The sequence below is a fragment of the Lycium barbarum genome, chromosome 3, assembly GCF_019175385.1.
Source record: "Lycium barbarum isolate Lr01 chromosome 3, ASM1917538v2, whole genome shotgun sequence".
NCBI classification, from domain to species: Eukaryota; Viridiplantae; Streptophyta; class Magnoliopsida; order Solanales; family Solanaceae; genus Lycium; species Lycium barbarum.
This window is the reverse complement of record NC_083339.1, coordinates 149,166,465-149,183,817: the sequence shown is the minus strand read 5'-3', so window position 1 is coordinate 149,183,817 and position 17,353 is coordinate 149,166,465. Positions and strand designations below refer to the sequence as shown.

At 36.1% G+C, this 17,353-nt stretch overlaps 1 protein-coding gene and 1 non-coding gene across 2 annotated transcripts; both read right to left on the bottom strand.

Annotated features, from left to right (window-relative positions):
• Positions 1–1,399: 1,399 nt before the first annotated feature.
• Positions 1,400–1,483, bottom strand: TRNAY-GUA (transfer RNA tyrosine (anticodon GUA)). The gene has a single exon. It is a non-coding gene; the product is annotated as a tRNA-Tyr (tRNA).
• A 774-nt stretch (positions 1,484–2,257) lies between these two features.
• On the bottom strand, positions 2,258–6,989 carry LOC132633609 (FRIGIDA-like protein 4a). The gene is made up of 4 exons (XM_060350143.1): positions 6,442–6,989; positions 4,328–4,704; positions 3,708–3,883; positions 2,258–3,075 (listed from the first exon to the last, which is right to left on the bottom strand). Exons 1-4 carry the CDS (start codon positions 6,918–6,920, stop codon positions 2,416–2,418), a joined length of 1,692 nt encoding a protein of 563 aa, XP_060206126.1. The 5' UTR covers positions 6,921–6,989; the 3' UTR covers positions 2,258–2,415.
• Between the last annotated feature and the right edge of the window lie 10,364 nt (positions 6,990–17,353).

Here is a 17,353-nt window from a genome sequence, read left to right as displayed (position 1 = left end):
CAGTCATTATGAGAGATCGTCCTAAGCATGGGTCGAGCGATCCTCATCCTACGGTGGATAAGTAGTTTCAGGTTGTTTGAAGCCTTCTCGGTAATTAATGCAACTCCCAAAAACATGAACATGGAAAATAAGTGGCACTTGTTGACCATGGCTTTTCATGAATCATAACTTGCATGTATATGGATATCATTCGTATTATTCTTGCATGAACTTATAAAACATATATAACTTTTCTTGAAAATATAATAATAGTTCATAAACTTGCATGTAAGAACCCATGGAATGCGAGATATGGGTTTTCATGGATTTCGAACAGATTCTCAATAATCATAATGATGTATCAAGAACACAATGAAGAATTTATAACAATTTAATACATAATATAACATGGGCATGGACCTAGGGTTATCATGAACATGGTTAAAAACCCTAGTTTCCGTAAAGCTTCATACTTTATGGAAGAAGAAGCGTGGGGAAGAACAATGATGTTCCCACACGTAGATAGCAACCCTACATACCTGGTAATGCTCCAAACTTGTATTAAAATCTGTTCTTGGAAGAAGAATCCCAAAGCCTAGTCTTGAATTCCCTTTAAGTGGGTTTTCTTGAAAACTCTAGATTAGGAACAATGATTTCATGCTTAGATTTCATAAACATATGTTAGAATTGATTTGGAAGGGATTGGATTGACTTACCTTGATGTTTTGGTGATGGATGAGAGGAACAGGTCATTCTAAGGTTTAGGGACTTGTAAAAAATAAAAATTAGAACTGAAACCAGGTATTTATAGTTTCTGGTGCGAAGTGGGAAATACGGACCAAAACACGATCCGTATTCTAAATTACGGTCCGTAAACCTGGACCGTAATTAAGCATGTTCAACAAGACAGAAACACTGTAGCACCTCCTTCCCAAATATGACCATCAAATACGGGCCATATTTCAAAATATGGTCCGCATTTAACAATATATATTCCCCAAGTCAAATTTCAGAATGCACAGTGATTTAGATGCCAAATTAAGATTTGAAATACGGGCTGTATACTGAAATACTCATCATTCCACTACACTCGATTCAAGAACTCGAGACTGAACTAATGCCCTATTCAGGTATCTCGATTGAAATCCCCGTAACCCCTCCTAGGGGTCCCATTTTCGTTTTAGGTGACATTTGAGTCTCTTACTAGTCTATTTCTAATAATTGGAGTGCTAAGTGCTGCTTTGGCATTGGATATAGATGGGAAATCTATAGATCGTAGTAGTTCGCCAACCTCTCTAACTAACATACGATACAATTTCACTTCACGGCACCACCAAAAAAAAGAAAGAGCTTCGCTCGATTGGCCTTCCTACGCTGACGAATGCCTCTTTTCTCTTCTCTGAAGTCTACAACAACCAAGTGGGAGAGGCAGGATTCGAACCTACGTAGAAAAACTTCAACAGATTTACAGTCTGCCGCTTTTGACCACTCGGCCACTCTCTCCTTCCCGGGCCGAGGCCCCCCTCAATGGGTTCTAATTCGTTGAAGGGGGGCGTTCCGAAGCCTAAATCCTCATCTAACAACTGAAGAGAAATTTCCAATTCCTACATTCTTTATCTAGTTTTCTAAGTCTAGAATCACGGTCAAAGCTTAAGTTAAAGGTCTGGGGTGTTATAGGTTCATCGACAAACCACAATAACATAGTGACGAGCATTAGAACAAAAACAATCAATTACGATTTAGCACGTGCAAGATATAAGAATAATCGACTTTGACTTTGGTCAAATGATCTGACTAATTGATATATTTTTTTACTGGAATTCCTTTTGTTATTTCTTGTAATTTTCGGGCCGTTATTTAGCTAAAGGCAACAATATTCTTTTTGTTTATTTACTCATGCCTATTTTCATAACAATTATTTTTCGAAAAGGCACCTACCTTTTCAGTAAGGACACACCTAAATTTCGAACTCTCATTGGCCAGAAATACACAAGTTTTGCCTCAAATTGATACACTGAACTCTTTTTTCCCTCTTATGCAATATTTTTAAATTAAAATAGTTAGCGTCGAGTGATTTGCTTTGTTATTTGAGTTCACTAAAGTGTCACTAGTACATAATAGTTCACTCTATTTTATCATGGGAGGAATTAATCCAATACCTTAGACAATCAGCATGAAGAATTCACCATACTCGATGAGCGACAAACCTCGAAGAAATGGATTTATGAACAAATGCAACAAATTGATATCAAACAAACAAAACGGACAGTGAAGCAAATTAGTAATTCACACCTTTTTGATAAAATCTACAAATCGTAATGCTACGAGAGAATACACTAGACCAAAAAAAGGCACATGATGTTTGTTAGATCCATGTTTACAGCTAAAGGTACAGCTACAACTGTCAACCGGCCGTATTTTGACTAGTCAGCAGTACTACTGTGGGGGGTATGAAGGTGGGTATGCAGATGCAGGAGCAGCATGAGTATAATCATACCCGCTATAACCACTCTGCCCTCCATATGACCCAACATAACTCCGTGCTCCACTAACTCCAGCTTCTTGATGTGCATATCCATATTGCGGAGGAAGTGCAACCGGACTTTGGGTGTGGGTTCCGCTATAAGCTCCAGCTTCTTGAAGTGCATATCCATATTGGGGTGCGACTGCAACAGGACTTTGGGTGTGAGTACCGCTATAAGCTGGATTATATGAGACCGTGCTAGGTGCCTCATACACAATCTGGCTGGTGTAGGTATGTGGTACTCCTGAATATCTAGCTGCTGGCACTTGATGTGATTGAAGAGGATTCCTTGAGCGGAAAGAAGAAGAAGAAGCATTCGACAATCTTCCAGATTTAACAGGCCGGGAGGTGGATGGGTCACTGCTCCTGCCAGTACCACTTCCACGAGCCCGCTTTTTTGAAGGCTTGCTGCTCAAAGGAGCTGTACCCTTTTTCTTTTCTGCTTTGGCCTGCTCCAACTCTGTCACCCGTGTTCTAAGTCCTTCCAAAGAAAATTCTGCTTCAAGCTTGTGGTCTTCCACACATTTTATTATAGCCTTTGTGGCTTCCAGCTCTGAGCTGTTGGCTCTTTCCTGAGAAATAAGTCAGATAATGACAAACAAATTAATGAAAATAGAGGGAGCATATGATCACATCAACAATAAAGAACAAATTCATAAAGTAGATGCACCAATAACGCAGAATCTCATGAAAGGATTGACAGCAAAATGTCCTTGAACAGTTAAGGTAGTCCTTAAAGTCTCTAGTCTTTTAATTTACGTGCCATCTTCCTATTACGGTTTAGCGATAAAACTGTTTTTATGGAAATTACAAGCCTATGACTTCGTCTTATTATCACGTATAACTTTGCTTCAACACATAGAAAGGTTTGGATTTAGAAGCTATTTCGGCAATCTCTACACACTATGTCCTCTGTAAAGATTAAAAGAATGGCACTAGTTAGTAGTTACCTTTAGAAGTCATCAATACACTCTAATGTTCTGCAGCTAATTCAGCTTAACATTGAGAAGGAATAGAAAATAAAGAGAAAGGAAATGAAAAAAGAGGCCGTATTTGCTTCCTTTGACATGAGGAATTCACTCATCTACCCTGGTGGGAAAAAAAAAATGCTTGTATATCAACCTTTTTTTTGGAAAACAAAAAAAATCAACCAGAAAACCTAACGAGGAGAAAAAGAGGGGTTGACGGAGAGAAATATACACACCACGGCAGCTGAATTAAATTTTGCCTTCCTTGAAATGTTATTAGCATTTCTGCGACAGTTCCTGAGATATGCCTTAAGAAGTGAGAGTGGAGGGTATTGCTCTGCTAATCCAGACTCGGAAGCAAAATACACAGCCTCAATCTCTTTGCCGCTCTTCACCAGCTCTTCAATAATATCTTATCAAGAAGAAAAGGCAATATAGTCAATTCCTATAGTAGTGAGAAGTTCAACATTCAAAGGAACCACAAGAAAAACATATCGCTCATGACCTGAAACAAATAGCTGCATACAACAAATTTCGATCATTCCAACCTAACATGGATCTTGAACAATACTATCTCTGTTCCAAAAAACACAATTTCAGGCATCATTCACAATTTTACAGGATTCAAAGTCGTGATAAATATTGAGATTTAATATTTAGCTTAAAGAATGCAGCATTCTAAGAACCCAAATTTAACATTAAATTTTGATTAGAATGGAGCATTATATCTTAAAGCAGCATTCTAACTAAAATCCAAATATTGCATGCATATACGGATGATGTACTGGATATCAGATATTTCCATGACATTAATTCCTCAGATAAATGGCAAATTAAGTAGTTCTTAAGAACCCACCTGCTATTTTGTTCCCAAATCCCAAGGCAACCGCAAGCTTAGGCATATCTTTCCTGCTAGCAAACTCCATCACCAGCTTCCTTAGAAACCCCTCCTCAAACTTTTCTCTTAGTGCAAATGCTATAACTAACTGCAAAAACATTGTTGCTTCAGCAGCGCCAACTCCACTGTTCCTGTCCCCACCACCCAAAACTCCCTTCCATTTCTCCAACACTCTGGCTGCTCTCTCCTTTAAACTCCTCCCAGCACCATAATCCCCTTCCACAACTGGAACCACTGACTGAAATAATGTATCACATGCCCACCTTCTTTCTGCCATTCTTATCTTCCCCTCAACCTTCATTGCCACAAACTCCTCTGCTGCATCCAAGATCAACCTGAGAGAAACCCAGCAAAAACATAATAATAAGATGACCAAAATGCCCAACACAACATACACTCTGAGTTTCAAATCTCTACTTTGCTTTGACATGACATGGAAGCTCCAATTCTGACCACAACCAGCGTCTTCTCCCTGCCCCAAACCCCCACATGCAGAAAAGAATAAAAGAAAACAAACAAGAAAACCCCAAAAGTTATAATTATGAAAGCCAAGTAAGGCGTAATTATGGAAAGGGAAAATCTGTTAGGTGTTACATTTCATTATTTTTCCAAAAATCTATTAGTTTTAAGTCAACGAATATAGAGTCCGAGTTCCCAAAGATAGGAACTTTTTTAAAAAAACAAATGGATAACTTTGATAGACTACTCCAAAAACTGAGAGTCGAGCAACAAAAAAAGAAAAGATCACTGTCGTTTAGCTCATCCCTTAATTTATTTTCTACATAAACTGTGTGCTAGGTCTTTCATTGGCTAGTTCCAAAATTTCATGTTGCCTTCTTGAACACATGTTTGTCTTGAGAACGTAGAATAGTTTTACGATTGTGAATTGGTTTATTTCATCCTTTATAAATGGGTCTCCTGTCTCCTTCTTGAGGCATGCCCATATCTAGAGAGTCTGCAATAAACTTATATGTGCTAGGATGGGGATGGGCCATAGGGTTATGCTTTTTATTTAATGGTTGAGTTGGATGTGTCTACGCTATAAAACCTCGAGGACCGAGGAAGGGAGGTGGGAAGGTCCTACCCAATTAAGGAATGGTCTTTGTGGAGCCTTGTGCTAAAGGCCTATCGGAAACAACCTCTCTACCACCCAAGGTAGGGGTAAGGTCTACGTACACTCTACTCTACCCTCCCCAGACCCCACTTTGTGGGATTTCAATGGGTATGTTGTTGTTTTTGTTGTTTAGCTGAGAGTGGAATACCAACAACTTGAAGTTTGGTCTGCCCTGTTTCTTCCTAACATGAGTGACATGCCCAAGAGTCTATTCGATCAGGAAATATGGTTCGAAGCAGGGTGAGCTTGTTACTCATTCACTCATACTCCAAGATTTGGTTCATGACTCACGAGACATGTTATCATTATCTAAGTGGACTATATGTTTAGTGCTTTATATGTCATTTCTCTGCTTAGTTTGTTGTTAGAATAGAAAGGCTAAACCAAAATATGAAGTGCAGTTATTTGTAGTCTCTTTGTACTACAAGCAAGAAACAATCCACCTTCTAGAAGAAGGGTTCGGTTGCCTAAATATGACACTCTACCAAAATGGTAAGTGCTTTATGGCTATCAAGACATATCCCCGAACCTCAAAAAGAAAATGATAGCCTCTAGAATGAAAAGGTTTCACTTTGAAGTTAAACACTTTTTGGCCTAATAGGTTGTCTAAATATCCCCCATAACTTCCCATCTGTTGGTCGTTCTTCCATTATTACAGTGTTACCACGACAGAGGCAGAGCCACAGTGCCAAGTAGGGGTTCGGTCGAGCCCAATAGCTTTTTGCTCATACCATGTATGCCCCTTGAGAAACTCGTGTAATATTTACAAGTTAGAACCGGGTAACTTAAAAGGGCTAGAATGGAGTTAGAACCGGGTAACTTAAAAGGGCTAGAATGGCGAACTCATGAACTTCAAATCAAACATTATCACCTAATAAAGACAGAACAAAATACACACACAGACACACTCATGCAGAAAATGAATCTAAATGTATTTCTATGAGAGCAACTAGAAAACCTCATGGGGTCCACAGAGCTGTGGAGGGCAGGGGCAATCTCCGTCCTCAAAACAGCAGACTCCTTACGCTTGGTGTGAAGGAATCTGACGAGGCCGCTGGCATCCATTCTGGTGCAGTAAATCCGCAACATTTCAGACAAGCTTAAATCATCCCCCAAACTCTCACCATTCTCATTAATCTCCGAAATGGCAGCATCCTTCTTCTCCGCGATGCCAGCAGTCATGCTCGATTCTCTGTCCGGGAGGGCATCCTCGCGGTTCTGGAGCTTCAGGAGGGCATCATCGGTCTTCTCCTTGAACGCTTTGATTTGGGCGTCGAGGGTTTCCGATTTCTTGGAGAGGGCTCTGTCTATGTTGGTGAAGTGGGCGGTCAAGGTCTTGTGGAGGTCGGAGATGGTGGTCAGTAGGGTTTTCCGAGCGTCGAGCTTGTTGAAGAAGCCCTCTATCTGTTCAGGGTTGCTTCCCGTTTCTGCCGCCATGTTCGCAAAACAAAATGCACACTCACCTTCTACTGCTCTTCTATTCCTTCATTTCTCACATTTGATTGGACGTGAATATTTATGGAAATAATGAAGGCCACCCCCTACTTGTTTGGTTTTCACATTCCGCCCCTTTTACTTTAAGCAGTTTCATCTTAAACACTTGAACCTGTTCAAAACTTCTATTTTGTACCCCGCTAGCCATTGACCAAGCTCATATTGGTTCCCGGAAGCCATGCTAAACCCGGGCCCAAATTCAAAACATAAAATAATGCATAAGTTTCAAATAAGTATAATTTATGTCACTTTTTTTAAGTACATAATTAATTTAATGTAATTGCATATTTTGTTTATAAATTTTCATAATTATTAAAGTTTGTTCGTCGTATAATTGGATAGTTTTTTGAAGAAAAAAAAATATTTATGAGGAAATAATTTGCTAGGAAAGTGATTCGATATTCTATAAACTAACATGATAAAGTATGATAATTACAACTCGTCGAAGATCATAACTTGGAAATTATTTTTGTATTTTTATGCATTTGTGAGCATGCGATTTCTATTTATAGGATTGAAATAGATTTCTTTTGATATTTATTAATTTTTAACTCATTATTTTATGTGTCAAAATACTATGCTAGTCAAATGTGTTTTTTAACATTAGTTTTAGACAAAATTCAATAAATACCTAAATTCATTAAATGAACCTCAAGAATCAATTTAGCTATTCATATATGCTTCATGGTTAAAAAGATTGATTTTTGGTTAATCAAACAAGAAATTTTTAAAAATAATCTAATCTTGACTGGTAACACTATCTTCATTTTTAACATTAAACAATGTCATTCAATAATTTTTATTTTTTATATTTGTAAGCACATATGATATCACTTAAGAAGTAAAATTCTGGATGTTTAATAGAGAAAGGCATATAGAGAGGAACATATGACGTAGGGCATGTTAAATGTAAAGTAAGACCTAATAAATATTTTAGTTGGAAAAGAAATTTGGCTCTAACAAATCACTCATACCTAAAAATTAAAACGTCTTTTCACTAAATTATCCTTAATTAAATATTATCAATTTTATATGGTTTCTTTATAATGTATAAAAGCTAACTTATCTAAGTAAGGATAAATTTAACTATATATAAGGAGTACATTATGTATAAATAAGAAAATGAATATTCTAACTTTTCATTTTTCTTTGTTTAGAACTGCTATACCTTTACATGAAATTTGAACTTTAGTAACTTTTCACCCAAATGGAGTCAAATTAATTGTTATATCCCGGATTTTCACACGTTAAAGTCGCATCATGAGTTAGTCGACGCAAGTTCAAAAGAAATTATCTTGAGGTTAAAAGGGATTAAGCTTATTAATATGAATGGTTATAAGAGTCTATAAATAAGATTAGTAAGTGGCGGAAGGTTTGGAGGGTGAATGAATCAAAGAAGGCAGAGTTTCGTCAAAAGTCGACAAGTTGGGAATACGATAACTTGTACTTTTGGGTGAGATTAGAAGTGCTTCACATGCTAATCAAGTAATGATATGAAGTATTTGAATCATACGATGGTTTCTTGTTAAGTTTGGAAGTCAAACGAGTTGTAATACGACAGTCGATAAAGGGCGTCGCAAGTTAAGCTTGTAAATTTTACTGAAATTTGGGTAAGATGTCGAAGAGCTTTTCTCTCAATCTACTTGGAGTTACGAGGTGATCCACCTATCAAATCAAAGGTCTATGAGTCTAGTTTCCAGCGCATTTTACCGTTCATCGATACAACATTGTAGTAGAGAGAAATTCACATTTCCGTCCAGGGACATAAACTGCAGCGAACAGAAAGCCCCAAAGTCTGTGGACAATGTTCCAACTTATATAAAAACATCCTAAACATTTGGCAACTTCATTTCCTCTCAAATAAAAACCCTAAGACACTCCCTAAGCTCCTCCAAACCATTATTATCAATCATGGATGAATCCAAGAGCTAAACGAGCTAATTCAACGTGACAAAGATCATGGTGATCACAAGACCTTCATTTCTCCATCAAATCGTTTCTCGGAAGAAATCTTCAACATGAAGTAATCTCTATTTTGGAGTGATTCTTGAAGTTTAAGGTATGTTCTACCCTTCTCATGGTCCTCTTAATCTTTTACAAGTATTTAACCTAGAAATTGGAGGAGAAATCCCATAGGACAAGTCTTTATTAACTCTAAGGAACTCTTATGGAGGAACTTGATTGTTGGGTTGTTTCTTGTGGCTTAAATGTATTATTTGGAGCTACGAAGTTATGGATAGATTGATAAGGAAGAGTAGGAGTAAATAAGAAGAAAAATGGTAGTCTTGAATGAAGAAATCAAACTACAAATGACCCTACGAACTTACGCCCGCAAGTTGTTTGATGAAATGCCTCAATGAGTATTTCCATAAGCTATGAACTTGGAATTGATCCTGTATTAGTCGTATGATGTAGGTAGTCGTTCGTAAGGTATTCGAGGACTCATGGAATGTGGAAAACTTCATCGTTAAGGTATGTAGGGGTTTCTATTCTCTTTGTGGCATGACTAGAATTCAAATGACCTTCCATTGAAAGTTATTCCGTTAACTTGGATCGATCGCGTTCCGTGATAATTGAGCTGGCACATACTTGATCTATGACTGGTACCAAATTATGTTCCACATCTCCTTTTGGCTATCGATTAAAAGACTTTTTGTTCAACTTGTGTCGATTATGTTCCAAAATGGTTGAGCTTACCCTTTTCTCATGAATAACTTGTATTGAAGTACCTTTCACATTTCGTATCCTTCTTGTTTATCGAATGAAGAATGACATTAGTTATGGTATTCTTCACATCAAAGTTGAGTTGATTGTACTTCCTTTAATTGAGTTAATCCTTACCTTCTTGTCTATTGCTCCAAGGTGACAAACCTCTTAGGCACACTCTTTCCGATAAAAGTTGTGTCGATTATATTTCATAAGAGTTTGGCTAACTTTGGCTTCGTGAATAATTCATAACAAGATATTTCTTTGTACTTTTACTTCTGTCACGACCCAACCCACCATGACTGGCAAGGTAGTATCAGTACAAACACCATGTACCGGTAAATATCATAGATCGACTAAGATTAGTATCATGTATATTTCGTAAAGTTGATAGAATAAAACAAACCAATCAACAGTCATGAATATCAATAGTCACATCAAGTTAACCAAGAACAATCACAATCAAATTACCAAGATGTCAGGCATAACAATCATGTAAGTCACAACGGAATTAAGTTTACCACAATAACACTCACTCTTTGTACATACATGCTAGCTGATGTCTTAGCTCAGTAGCCATGGCCTGCAGGGGACTCATGGTGTCCATGTACCACTCGTTCCACAATACCCCTCGGACCGAGCACAAACCTCCGCCCCGGAACGAATCTCAGTGGCGGGACATATCAAAGTACCTCTCGTTTTTGGAACGATCCTCAGACCACGAGCCCATACTTTGGGTCACATGAGTGCCTTTCCATACCTTTTACAGGACAATGTTTCTTACTTTTTCAATTTCTTACATTTCATGTCACAATACCCTTGAGAAGATTATATTAGCTTCTCATCAACATCCACTATAGATTTAATCACACAGGAATAATGTCACGGAGCCTACACAATCAATCAATCATATTCACATAGGAATTAACCATACAATACCATGCATGAAAACTAGACATGCTTTCTCCTAAGGAGATCACCAAACGTAAAATCAACTCATCAAAGTCTAACTTAAGTAAATTGTAACCTACCTCAAAGTAGAAGTGGAACACATAGGTTACTCCGCTACAGCCTTTTCTTTGCTCAAAGCTTCAATACGTTCACGGTCTAAAAATAGAAGGCTCGATGAATCACATTGCTCAATTTACAAACACCAAAGGAAGAAATGCCCTTCCCTTTCCCCATTCTAAAGGTGGTTGATTTTCTAGGTGATAAACAACCTATCAAGGCCCCTAGTATTCATTTACCATCAATTTATACAGCATTCTATCAAACATTCCCATTACAAACAGTTTTCTATGGCAAAGACACCATTTTTATAGAACCCTAGGTCTCAAATCACTTAGCTTATTATTCTAATGTTCAATTTATGACAATTAGCAAATAACCAATGCATTTAGAGTAAATAAGTAATAATAACCCCAATCCATTAAGTTTAGAAGGTTTATTAACATTCTAGGGTTTTTACTTTACTTTCACCATTAGAGACCCATAAAGACGATTACCATAATGGAGGAGAAGAGAATGACAAAATGGAATTCAATGAACTTACCTTCCAAGGTTATCTTGCCCTAGTTTGAAAATTCTTTTTAGGTGCTTGTTAGGAAGTGTGTTGGTATTTTGTGAATAGAGAATATGAGACTAAGTATAAAAATCCTAGGCCACTATTTTCCGTCGACCGCTACAACGGTCATCACGCCGTTGCAGCGGTCCCAAAGGAAATCCGCTCCCCGCTATGGTGGTCGACTCACCGCTATAGCGATACCTCCATAGCGGTCAATCATCCACCAAAGCGTCCATTCGACAAATGGCAGGCCACTGGAAGCGGTCCACCCACAGCCACAGCGGTACTCCCCCCACCGCAGCAGTCCGTTTTGGGCAGTGAGCTCGCTTTTTGTCTAGTTTTTCCCCCTATCACACCACATTTCATCCCAGGCTTCAAAACACAACACAAAATGTTCACACATACAAAAAGTCGCCCTACAAATTCAACTGCGGCCTTAGAATTCCCAACGAAGTCCTAATTTCCCATAACGACTGGAAGGGTCGTTACAACTTCTTTGGCCTAATGATTAAAGAATGATAAACGTAGCGACAATAATGATAGTCGGAGGATAACGACGATAGGTCACTCCGACTCTTTCCATCATATTTCTTCAGAGGTCAGTCTTGCATTGCACTTATATATATATATATATATATATATATATGTATGTATTTATTCTCATTACCGAGCCGCGCTATAGTCGGTTGGGTAGGCACTTATATGTGCACCTAGATATGTTTCTTTCTTTACCGAGCCGTGTTGTAGGCGGCCGGGTAGGAACGTAGCTGTGCACCTAGATGTATTTCTTTCTTTACCGAGTCGTGTTGTAGGCGGCCGGGTAGGCACGTAGCTGTGCATTACCACTAATCGGTTAGGCAGAGATGGTGTTATGATGATGAACTCACCCCACAGAGGGATTTATTATTGTCATATGATATGATATATGCCTCCAAGTGATGAATGATTTTACAGGCATGCATTTACATTTATGTCATGGTTATGGTCGCCCTCAGTAGCCTCGTTCAGAGTTTCAGTTTGCCTCTATATCTTTCTTCTTGTTATTTATATCTCTTGTGCTTATGTTATGTTTATGCTTACCGCCTTACATACTTGGTACATCTTTCGTACTGACGCATTTTGTGCGCTGTGATCATGCCCATAGGTACGGTAGACGGATTGGTGTACCTTTCTCAGTAGGACACCAGAGTTCAGCAGGGATGTTCGCACTCCATTCTCCGGAGTTGCTGGTTAGAGTCATTAAATAGAATGCATGCATATATAGATATATTATGAGTATGGCTATGGGTACGTCGGGGCTACTGTCCTGACCAGTTGATGCATATTGTTACTCTTAGAGGCTTACAGACTATCAGTCAGTGTACATGTATTGTGTTTGGCCTTGCCCGCCTTCTGACTAGTTGTCTTTCTTGGTTGTGGCCTTGTCGGCCCTAGTTATGCATATGTGTGTTGTTGGGCCTTTTCTGCTTGCAGATTGTCATGATATACTTCTTATAATTGTTATTCAACGGCCTTGTCGGCCTATGATTCACGTTACACAATTCAGATATCACAGTTGGTTCGCTCGGCCCTTCGGGTGTCGGCCACACCCCCCAAGGTTGGGGTGTGAGATTAATTAATTTATATAATTTATAACTCGTATTAAGAAAGTTGTATAAAATGATACTTTAGAAAATACTAGTAAAAAACATGATAACTTCATCAAATTATTAACATTTTAAAAAAATTATTAGATTGAAATTAAGCAAAGATATGACATGTGCGTTGAAAAATAAATAATAGCCTAAAGAAATTCAAAATAAATACATTTTGAGTTATTTCTTAAAATAATTTAGGTCATAGAGATAGATTTAGTTTGGGTGCAAATATACAGGAGTATATCAGTACATATATACAACACATATATAATTTTATATATATAACCCCATATTTTGCTTTTATTTTTTTTATTTTTTTTAAGGAGAGCTAAATAAGTATACAATGAAAAGGCCTGAATTCTTTTTTAGAGCATTGCAGCAATTTTAAAATAAACAAAAAATAAGAAAGAAATTGATCCGCGTAAAAATGTAGATTTTATGGAGCTTGGGCAGAAAGAGAAAATACATGCTCTAGGGTAGAGTAATATGTGGGGCCTCTAACTTTTGAAAAAAATTCTTGATAGTTGCCAAGTGTCCTTCACCTTCCTTTTTTTTGGGGGTGGGGGTATAATTGCCATCAAAATTTTCACAATTTACCAAAATACATACATGTAATTATGTAAATAAAGGCCAAAACAGAGGCAAAAATAAAAATTTTGAGGTTGTGAGGACTACAAAACTCATGGATCCTCACTTGTATATAATTATAATATTTTGCTTAGTTAGATGAACAGCGCGATTACATACACTCTCTTAAAAGTGAATAATTATATTGATTTTGACCAAAAAAATATTAGAATTAGGAAAAAAAATGATGAAAGCATTCGAATGAATTAGGCAGGTCTTACCTCTTTGATGTTCAAGTTCTTGAATATGGATTCTAGGATTTTCTTCGTTCAAGATGGAGTCTCAAACAATAATTTATGGATTCTCAAGGTTTAATCTTGTTAATAAGAGTATTGGAGAATTAGAATCAACGTTAAAACACCATTAAAACTCACCTTGAAGGGTTCTTGATGCCTTAGACGAGTTTTACCTTAAACTAGAACATTTTTCGGACTTGGGGAAATTGGGAAAATAAACCTAACCTTAAATACTTAAAAAATTCGAAGTCTGAAGAATCCCGACTCGTGTGTCATCCGTGCGCCGCATGGGTGCCGCATAAGGCTAAAAAAAAGCTCAGAGAGGTTGCTGGTGTGCTCCACCTGAGCGACGCGCACTCCCTTTAGTAAAATGAGCATAACTTTTTGTATTGAGCTCTGTTTGGCCGGTTCATATATGGATGAAAAGATACTTCAAAGGGCTGCAATTGTTATGCTTTAAGTTTTCTTAAATTCCCAACTTATTTTCACGTAAACAGGTGGTAAGGCAGACCTGCCTTAAACTTGGTTGATTCTATCGAAACAGAATGTTACATTTCTCATTTAATATTTTGATTCAAGAAAGTTCAGTATTAAATTTTTGCTTTAATTCTTGGTGTGCTTGCAAATTTTTGTGAAAATTTCATCCATATGCTGGTTTGAAAAGAATATGATGGTTTCGACCAAATTCATATGAGAAAAGAGAGGAATATTTTGGTTAACTTTGGCAAAATCAAAGAATGTTTTTCAGTTAAGTGAGATATTACAAGGATGTAGTGAAAATTGTGGGGAAACTATAAAGTCTTTTAATTTTCAACACAAGAAACAATGTAATGAATTAATGCAATGAGTTTTCATTCTCTCTTCGATTTTCTCTTCCGCTTTTTCTATTCCATAACGTTTGTAATGTGATAGATGTATATAATGATAATCGTTCTATATATCATAAGAGAAAAAGATTCCTTGTAATGAAGTTGGATAATTGTGTTTTCCTTTTATGTCGTATCCTTACAACTTAAGGTTTCAAAATGTTAAAAACATTGGATATGTCGATAGTATTATACAGAAGAGGAGAACGTGAGGGGTAAAATTTAGGTTTGTTTATTTCATGTTTCTCTTTTCCGGCTTAGATGTTAAAAAATGATGGTCATATCACATGTTGGTAAGGTTTTATTTTGGAAGTGTCCGGTGCAATATCTTATTCTTACACGCACGAAAATATATGAGAAACTTCTAATCCTTCCCCGATCCATACTCTCGAGTTATAAGTTTGGTTTTCTTCTCAAAAAAAAGAAAAGAAAAAGACATGCATAGACCGTTTGACGAATACTTTGAATTTGTTTGAAAAAGAAGCAAGGCTATGAATACCATGACCAACCATCGATAAAGAGAGACCTTTCCATTTTATTTTATTTTGCCTTCAAGCATCCAAAATACATCAGATTGAAAATGACATATCGATAGAAACTGATGACACCTTTAGAAAAATAAACTTTTCAAGTTTTTTTCTCCAAATAAAGCCTGCAGAGACCGCCCGACGAGTCATCTTCTTAGTTTTATATGCTTAAGGGAACTTTATTATGCTTAAGGGAAGTTATTTCCTCGAGCATTTTTTTTTTAATTTTTTTAATTACATAAGGGATAAGGGAATGAGATTTGAACCCTCATCAACAAAGTAAAAGTTCAGGTAGTCAATCAACTGAACTACTAGAACCCTACTTTCCTTGGGCATTGACTATTGATTCTAAGGTATTTTATTTATTTAGTATCTCAAAGTGTATAATTACGAATTCGTAAATATGGTACGAGACATTTACTAGATCAGGACCCCACCCCCTTATTTTTATTATAAAGGTTTCTATCCAAATCACTCAACTATTATGGGGAGGTGCGGAAATCCGTTAGAAAATATAAAAATATTATAATCAATACATAAAAACTAAAATTTGTGTCTACTATTTGTAGTACGAAAAGTTTTGTCGAGTTATATATAGATATATGAAGAGTTTTGGAGCTAATTGAAATTCTTTTTTATAAGTATATGTATATACACGAAGAATTAACCTATTATTATATTCTATTTGAGACTTTTCGAATTCCTATAAGCGAAACTAAACTTGATGTCTTAAAATTAAACTACCAAAAGTGGTAGGCTTTTATTAATTTATTTTCGGAAAAGGCTCATAAATACCTCTAACCTATTGAAAAAAGCTCATAAATACCTTCCTTCCACCTTTTGGTCTAAAAATATCCTTCCATCCACCTTTTAGGTCTAAAAATACCCTTAAGGTTTGTTTTTGGCTCAAATATACCCCTCAAACTAACAAGTTAAAATTAACTCTTTTAAAAAGCCAAATGACATTTTGTAATTGGTCAATAATAAAATTCCGTAATTTAAAAAAAAAATCGAGATTTAAAAAAAAAATCGAGATTTAAAAAAAAATTCCAGATTTTTTAAAAAATTCCGTAATTGGTCAATAATAAAATTCCGTAATTTAAAAAAAAAAATCCATATTTTAAAAAAAAAATCCAGATTTTTTTAAAAATTCCGTAATTGGTCAATAATAAAATTCCTTAATTTAAAAAAAAATCCAGATTTTAAAAAAAATCCAGATTTAAAAAAAAAAATCCAGATTTAAAAAAAAATCCGTTTTATTATTGACCAATTACAAAATGTCATTTGGCTTTTTAAAAGAATTAATTTTAACTTGTTAGTTTGAGGGGTATATTTGAGCCAAAAATAAACCTTAAGGGTATTTTTAAACCAAAAGGTGGAAGGAGGGTATTTATGAGCCTTTTTCAATATGTTAGGGGTATTTATGAGCCTTTTCCGATTTATTTTTTATATGGATTTTTCTTATATTTTATTTATGGATTTTTCTTTCATATGTATGTCTCACATTATATATATATATATACTAGTTATGTGAGGTCCGTGCTAAGCCAGGGCCCAAACTCAAGATATAAAAGTAGATATTTTAACTAAAGAAATATAATAATCTATACATAGTTAATGAACTTTTAAGACGAATACATAATTTAACTAGTGCAGCGGATAGAGCTGTTCTTCTCTTAATTAGGGATTAGGGGTTCGAACATGGATATGGAAAAAATCTTTGGAGGAAGCGTTCTCCCGAATAGGCGCGATACAGTGCGAATTATCTGGATTAATTGGGCTTAAATGCGGATATCGAGCACCAACCAGAAAGTCAAAGAACATGAAAAATGAGGTAGGAGGTTTGATAGCTTTTCAAAAGTAGACCTTAAAAACAAAAAATAAAAAAATTGACTTAAATAAATAAGATTAGGACCTAAAAGTAATTAATTAAAAAGTTTTAAAAAAATTTGGAAATTATTGTGAGGACTACAAAAGTCCCAAGATTTGATAGCTTTTGAAAAGCAGACCTTAAAAATAAAAAATAAAAAAATTGACTTAAATAAATAAGATTAGGACCTAAAAGTAATTAATTTAAAAGTTTTAAAAAAATTGGAAAATTATTGTGAGGACTACAAAAGTCCCCACATTTGCTCTTATATATAATAGTAATTTTTATTATCTTTGTGCATTGGTGTTTATGTTATATGACATCATCACTATTCATAACTTTT

Bases quoted from the DNA above. Each gene is read 5' to 3' on its own strand.
- LOC132633609 (XM_060350143.1), bottom strand. From the start codon at position 6,920: ATGGCGGCAGAAACGGGAAGCAACCCTGAACAGATAGAGGGCTTCTTC. The intron at 3,884-4,327 runs GTGGGTTCTTAA...CTTCTTGATAAG, and splicing joins ATTTGGGAACAAAATAGCAG to ATATTATTGAAGAGCTGGTG. The intron at 3,076-3,707 runs GTGTGTATATTT...CTTATTTCTCAG, and splicing joins AATTTAATTCAGCTGCCGTG to GAAAGAGCCAACAGCTCAGA.